At 37.5% G+C, this 7,352-nt stretch overlaps 1 protein-coding gene across 1 annotated transcript; it reads right to left on the bottom strand.

Moving 5' to 3' along the window:
* Nucleotides 1–219: 219 nt before the first annotated feature.
* On the bottom strand, nt 220–7,072 carry LOC110450563 (D-beta-hydroxybutyrate dehydrogenase, mitochondrial-like). The gene is made up of 7 exons (XM_021498157.1): nt 6,830–7,072; nt 3,313–3,552; nt 2,139–2,342; nt 1,750–1,902; nt 1,042–1,229; nt 544–780; nt 220–406 (listed from the first exon to the last, which is right to left on the bottom strand). Exons 2-7 carry the CDS (start codon nt 3,548–3,550, stop codon nt 296–298), a joined length of 1,131 nt encoding a protein of 376 aa, XP_021353832.1. The 5' UTR covers nt 3,551–3,552; nt 6,830–7,072; the 3' UTR covers nt 220–295.
* Between the last annotated feature and the right edge of the window lie 280 nt (nt 7,073–7,352).

The raw sequence follows: 7,352 nt of genomic DNA, 5'->3' as shown, positions 1-7,352 counted from the left end.
AATGCCCACACTCTGATTTTAGTCGAGTCTAACCATCTGAGAAATGAAGTTCAATGCAAAAGCTAACTGAAGTCAGTGACACGTTCAATATATAGGTCAAAGTGATTTTAAAATGAAGTACTCCTTAACCTTTGAGCCTACAAAACTTGTAAACCAATTCAATGAGCTGTATGTAAAGGGAGACAACAGTGACTGGAAAAGGAGAAAGGAAGACATCAATCTAGAGCTTACATTTATTACAAGACATCACATAAATAAATAAACATGTACTAAATAGGCTGAAGGCTGATCAAGGTCAGCTGGTTTTCTTGGTTTTGAGAAGAGGAGACTGACTACTGGAAAATTCTCGTTCTAGGATGTAGTCCACACACTGCTGAGGTATCAACCAACCCAGTCTCAGGAGGACCTACCAAAACATAGAAGCCAAGGATTAACCTACGCCAACACAAAGTACTGAACTAGCGGGGTTAACATCACCGAGGGTGTAATTTGTTCCTTTGGAGCTAAACACTTTCATTTTTATAAGATCTATTTTATACTTACATTGTGTACATCAAACAGCAGACTGCTTCCGTCCACAAGGTAGCGAGATCCTGGCCTGGTAGACACTATGGCTTCCTCTAACGTGTCCACAACTGGACCCAGAGAGTTACAGCTGGTCCCAGCAAAGCTGGATAAGGACTGCTGTACGCCAGTGAAATAGTTCTCACCATATGTTGCCTTTACCTCAGGCCGAGCCTTCTCCCACACCAGCTCTTGTTCTTTCTCCAGACCGGTCATCTATGGAAAGACAACAACAGGAGTAAATCTCATTTCTAAATATTTACATGTCTCCCTTTTTCAGCTTAGTAGACTCTGACTGTGTATAAATTAGCATAAACGCAGTGAAAAAAGGCTTGACGGATTGATAATTATTTCAAATATGGTGCCGTTCACGCTTCAGCGTGATAACAGTCCGATGACAACCATTGCTTGGTTCCTTTACCATCTTGATACATGGAACATATTGATTCTAAACATGGCATGTGTATTTCTACTTACAGTGGATTTGTTAAGAAATCCTGTGGCCCCGTAGAAATTGCCTGGCTCTACAGTGATCACCCGTACACCAAACTTGTGCATTTCCCTACGTAGGCTGTTGGAGAAGGCATCACACCCTGCCTTTGTCATAGCGTGGGCAGACTGGTAGGGGTAACAGATGGCAGCACTGGTCACATTTATGACCCGCCCTGTAATCAACATAAAAAACACGATTCTCCAAAATATCATGGTCAGCATATTTGTGTACAATGTACAGTGGCGGCAGTAAATTTTCCTAAAACACAAAAATGTTCAGGTAGTGTCATTGTAGAACCTTTTGTTCAGTTTTCATGGTTCCCTTCTAGTCTACTCCATGCCCCACACAGAACCCTATAACTGCCAAAACAGGCCTATCATTTAGATTTTGTACAAGTTTCGTTATAGTTCTATTATAGCCTACCTGTTAATGTAATAACATTTCTACTGTGGTGTTGATGCTGTCACTAACCTAACTGTACTTACCTTGTGAAAAGTACCCTATACCTAAAAGTACATCCTGAGATCAAAGCATGATCGTCATCATATTCTTACCTCATTTACAAAGCCATCTTCCAAACTCATATACACAATAATGTAACAAAACATCACAAAGTTCTTCCTAAGTCTCATAAACAATACCTGTAACAGTGGCTGGATGTGTAAAAGGTGACACACATACACTATTCTCACCTTGACCTTTCCTGATCAGGGGGAGACAAGCCTTGGTAACCCTTACTGTCCCAAGCAAATTGACATCTGTCACATTTTTGTACATATCCATGGAACAGAATTCGACATCAACCAGACAACTGACCCCGGCATTGTTGACCAGTGACCACAGACCTGAGGTAACATCAAGTGTATACTGTACATGTAACAAGTCCACATATTTATGTGCTCAATTCAGGAATTAACCCTACTGACTTTTTTATTTGTAAATTGTTTATAAAAAAATACATTCATCAGTACTCATTGCCTTTTTATCTTCTCAATCACACTTGTGGGAATGAAAACTTCAATTTTCTAAAAACAATTTGTGTCATAATATATTTAATGTTAATAGTGTAAAAGTAATTTACCTTCATCTTTTGTTTTCTTTTTTACAACATCAATAGCATTCATCACAGACTCTTCTGATGTGACATCGAGTGGGATGATGTGAATGTTTTCACTTGAAGATGCTTTGTTAAGAAGTTTGGCTCCCTCTCCTTCAGGGTTTAGACAACCAGCATACACAGTCACACCCACAGAAGCCATACGCTTAGCCAGAGCATGGCCAAAGCCTATGTAACAGGAAGGTTTTATATTAAGTTTGTCCAAAATGACTAGGACCCTGTCTTAATTATCTAGTTCCTAACTTAATGTAACTATAAAGGTAAAAGTGTTTTTTTATCAAAGTCTATGCAGAATGTTACCCAGGTTTTACATAAAGCAATACATATCCCATAGTAACACATGTCGTCTAGTAACAATTCAAATGTCTCCTAGTAACAAAATACAAGTCCCCTTTTTTCTGACATCGCAGACATCACAAGTTGTAAGTTGGGGAGAGATAAATGTCATGTGTATATATATGCAATAAACTAGTGTAATCAACAACACCAGTTAAAAAACGTCTTTAATGTTGCTTTCATCAAACCCCTGAAAATATAACTGTAAATCCTTTCTCCTGATTAACCTGTATTTAAGTTAGTTTGCTAGCCAGAAACCAAACAACAATGGTGGACATGATTTGGTGGAAATAATGATGTCACATTAGAACAGCATACAATGGAACTACAATATTCCTCACACATGTGATTGTTCTGTCTGTTGATCTGGTCAGAGGATAACAAGTAATGCGCTCCAGCAATAAGGAGTTCTGGTTGCTATGGTAATGAAACCTTCGAAGGGTGTACAATTCCATTAGCCTGACACTCAAGGCGTGCACGCTCCATGGCAAAGCTTGTGAAAAGTTTCAACATTTAATACAAAAATTCAACCTGGATAGTAAAACTTGCAAAATCTGCCTGCAGGCAAGTACTAGAAATTGTACCTTCTTTTAATGCACATGAGAAATATAGAACCTTGTAATTTATGGCATGAAAACTGGCTGTATTTTATAGTAACATTCACCAGACAAACAATAAAAAGAAATCCTCCATACAAACATAACCTTTCTAATATCAATGAACAATCAACAATCAACAACTGATTTTACAAATCAGAAAGAAAGACTAAGCATGGACTTCAGACGCTGGGTCAATTCATTACCTGTGTCGCAGCCAGTGATGAGCACAGACCTTGTCTCCAGATTGGGCACGCACCGGAATGTAAGCATTCTCCATATAGCACTTAAGCTGAGAAAAGCCAGTACAGCTAGAATGGACAATCCTACGAGAGGCTTGGCAACCAGGAAAGGAAGCACGGCCAGTACACCAAGATAGCCCACCTCAAACAGGTGCACCGCCACAAACTGCTTCACACTGGTATGACTGAAGAACACTGTCATGACTAAAAACAGAAAAAAAAACATCTCTAAATTAGACTCTTGGCATTGTCTTCATAACTCAACTGTCTTTCATTTGTTAAACTAGAAATACTATTGAATTGAAATTTAATTTATAAACACATATTTTGGAAAACATCATTTGTCTTGTAAGATTTCATGACATCTTCGACCAGCAAAATTGACAAAATCTACCCCCATGTGAAAAACTGGCAATATTTTTTTTTAATGGACTTTGTTTACATATTTATCAGAGCAGTTACAGATCTATGGAAAGTCTGTGGAGATTGCTCTGGTATACAAGGAATCATTAAGGATCCCTGTACCTCTGCATTTCTGAAAAAGACCAGGTCTTTTTTATGAATAAAAATTATTCAAAATAAAATAAACAAAATAGATCATTCAGCAGGTCTAAATCGTGTTTCCAACCCTGGACCTCAGTTTGTTATTCTATCAGTCTCCATGCATGGACCTGGCCAATGGAAGTGTCCTGGCCCAGCTGTGTACAGTCCTATACCTAAAATGAAACTAGGTTGGGGTTACTGTATACAAATAAAACACAGCAGTGACAGCACAGCCAGACAGGGATCCTTAAGTGAAACGTGAACCAAACATGGTTCATATTTTTTTCAAAAAAACTTATGGGTGAGGTTTGGGCTATCTCTGCCCCACCAAAAATAAACATGTTACCCTCATTAAATAATTAATTTATTATCATTATCAAACAAGATATTGCAGAGGGGATCTTGGTGTCAACCATCAAACCATCTTCACAGAATCTATGCAAGATTGATATTTTTTCTTCTTGTCGTTTATCTGTTGGATTGAGTCATGTAAACAGTTAATATATTTTATGGTAACTCTAAATCAGAACTTCATACTGCTGTTCTTTCAAAGTGAAATTGTTGTTTGACCTTTTCACCAGCATAGTGCTTAACCTCTAACAAGGGGAACCTAAGTTTGAAGTTAAAGAACGATGAGTCTAGCACGTCTTGGGAAAATAGTGATAACATAACAAACTGGAACTGTCGAATTCCAAGAGGCTGCCTGGTAGCCTTTTCCTATTTATTATCAGCCTCAAAATGAAACATGCACAACTTAGAACCTATGAAAATTAATGTACGAAATTGGATAAAGATCTGTCAAGTGTAACATGAGAAATAGTGAAACAAAATTTGACTCTCAAAATTCAAGATGGCATCCTTTCGGCCATTTTGGTTTCCTATCAGTCCCAAAATTTGATTTCAAAAATACCATGGGGAACTTTTTTATGTCAAAATTGAGAAAGGTACTTCAAATACTTAATGAGGAAAAGCGTTAGCAAACTTTTTACACTCAAAATTAAAGATGGTTGCCTATCATTTTATCTTTCACATTTGAGGCTACTAGGGTGTGGAACACTCTTCCAAATGAGTTCAGGAAGGAAGACAACTTTCCGGGTTTCAGCAGAATGATCCACACCTGGAGTGGACCCATCTGTAGCTGTTCCATCTGTCGCACCTCTGCTGACTGACTTTTAACCATTTTAGTGCTAAACTCAGATTTAACATTTTTCAGGAAAATAGACTGTGATATGAATTGCTGGGATTAATATAATATTTCATGTATTGAATCAAATCTTACTACTTATGTTACTATTAGTTTTTTCTCTTTATTTTATTCTTCTTTACTACATGAAATGCTGTTTTTAATCCACACTATGTTAGTGTATATCATGTCAATTTTTACCCTTTGCTATATTAGCATGTATGTATACTACACTTGTATAAATTACAGATAGTGTTTTAACATTCAGTGTAGAAACACATCGTTCATAAATATGTGTCAAACCTCTGAATTTTATATAAAAAACATAACATAAATAAGTGTCAAGCCTTGTGATAATATCAAAAAATTGTGCAATTGATTGCCTAACTATACATGTGACATAACTGTGTATTTTTCTGTACTGAAAAAATGTCTGCTACATGTATGCTATTTATATTAACTCATTTCTACTAATACTATTGCATTATGTTATTGTTAATTTATATACTTGTGTTTGTTGCAAAAATAGCTCTCAAGAGCTAATGTTCCATATTGATATGTATGCGACTCTAAATAAAGATTCTTGTATCTTGTTATCTTGTATCAGCCATCTCAGTTTTTAGACCAGGCCTAAAATTTGATATGCACAACTAGGAACCATGGGGAACTTTCTGGTAAAACTTGAGAATGATTCTTCTAGTACTTAGTTTCCAAGGAATATTGCTAAGCAACTTCAACTCTCAGAATTCAAGATGGCTGCTTTTTGGCCATCATGGTTTTCTTAGTAGACCCAAAATTTGTTTTGTGCACTAGGAACCATATCTTCAGATGAAATGTGAGAAGGATCCTGCCAGTAATTTTTGAGAAATAGCACTAACAAATGAATGGCCAGGGACAGACCACGAACAAAGGACAATTTAAACAGCTCACCATCTGATGATGGTGGGCTAAAAAAATCAAAGGATAAAGTTATTTGGGACTTTGAGTTTGAACCTATCTTGATGTGTAGAGAGTAGGCTAATATCACCACAGTGACATTTTTATCAAGTATTGATCTAAACCTTTCACATCTAGACTCTCTACACAATAGGTCCACAGGTACTGAAACATAAGTTTTACATCAAATGTATCTACTATGCCTGTGACATTATACACGAGAGAAAAGTGTGCTTCCGACAGGGATCGAACCAGCGATCCCAGACTGAGAAAAGTGTGCTTCCGACAGGGATCGAACCAGAGATCCCAGACTTCCTAGCTGGATGCTTTAGATCTAGATAGCGTGAGGCTAGAAGGCGACTGTTATCATATGTACAATAAAATCTGCAACAGCTAGGAAGAAGAAGAGATGAAATTAATTTTCATGTTCCTAGGGTCAATCCCTGCCTTATCAAGACCGTTTAAATTTTAATATTACTTAAATCAGTGCAAAACATAATTTTAACGTATTCTTAGAATGCTTAACCTTTTTCCCTTTCTGAAGTAGACCGATGGTAAATGACTTCACTAATAGACTAAAGCTACTCCGGGATAATTAACTTCCCCGTCAGGTGCCCCTTCATATGAGGCACAAGAAAGTGACGTGACGTCTAGAAATAACAGCCGTACACAAATAATATACAAACCTCAGAATTGTTATCGTCCACCAGCTTTATGCATAAATAAATATTACTTGATTTCGTGAAAACAGTTTACTTAGCCTTACAGTATGTAGACCTCGATTGACAATGGACGGATTAATCTACTTACTCAAGTTACTGCCGGGCCTACGTTTGTGTTATGGCAAAAAAGGTCTCCTTCACCTCCAGTCTTGAGAAAAAAAACAATATTGAGTGCTCGTGTGTGAGGAAAGTCGGTCAAGTATGTGTCGGTGGATGTACCGGTTGCCAAATAAACAACCAGTGCTGGTAGGAGAGATACAAAGGACGCACGACACTTGTCTGTCACTAGCGACTGCAGGAATCCTTGACCCTGGCAAGAGAGGCCGAAAAGGGGTACCGTAAAGTTTGAAACGAAAGTAGCACGCATCGATTTTAAGTCCGTGAGTTAACCACGGCCCTATCTAAGTCCGTGAGTTAACCACGGCCCTATCTAAGTCGGTGAGTTAATCACGGACCTATCTTAGTCCGTGAGTTAACCCCGGACCTATCTAAGTCCGTGAGTTAACTAACAATCGCAAAACAACGAGTCGATTTCACAAAGCTTGACGAATAATATCAGGAGAAATCAGTTTTTTGTAATAAATTTTATGAAAGAAAATATAATAATTCCTTTTTAAAGA

This window comes from Mizuhopecten yessoensis, unplaced genomic scaffold, assembly GCF_002113885.1.
Source record: "Mizuhopecten yessoensis strain PY_sf001 unplaced genomic scaffold, ASM211388v2 scaffold5325, whole genome shotgun sequence".
Classification (NCBI taxonomy): Eukaryota; Metazoa; Mollusca; class Bivalvia; order Pectinida; family Pectinidae; genus Mizuhopecten; species Mizuhopecten yessoensis.
This window is presented reverse-complemented; position numbering and strand designations above follow the sequence as displayed.

Excerpts from the sequence above, each read along its gene's own strand:
- LOC110450563 (XM_021498157.1), bottom strand. The coding sequence starts at position 3,550 with ATGACAGTGTTCTTCAGTCATACCAGTGTGAAGCAGTTTGTGGCGGTG. Across the intron at positions 1,903-2,138 it reads AAAGAAAACAAAAGATGAAG|GTCTGTGGTCACTGGTCAAC; the intron begins GTAAATTACTTT and ends ATGTTACCTCAG. Across the intron at positions 781-1,041 it reads GATTTCTTAACAAATCCACT|ATGACCGGTCTGGAGAAAGA; the intron begins GTAAGTAGAAAT and ends GTCTTTCCATAG.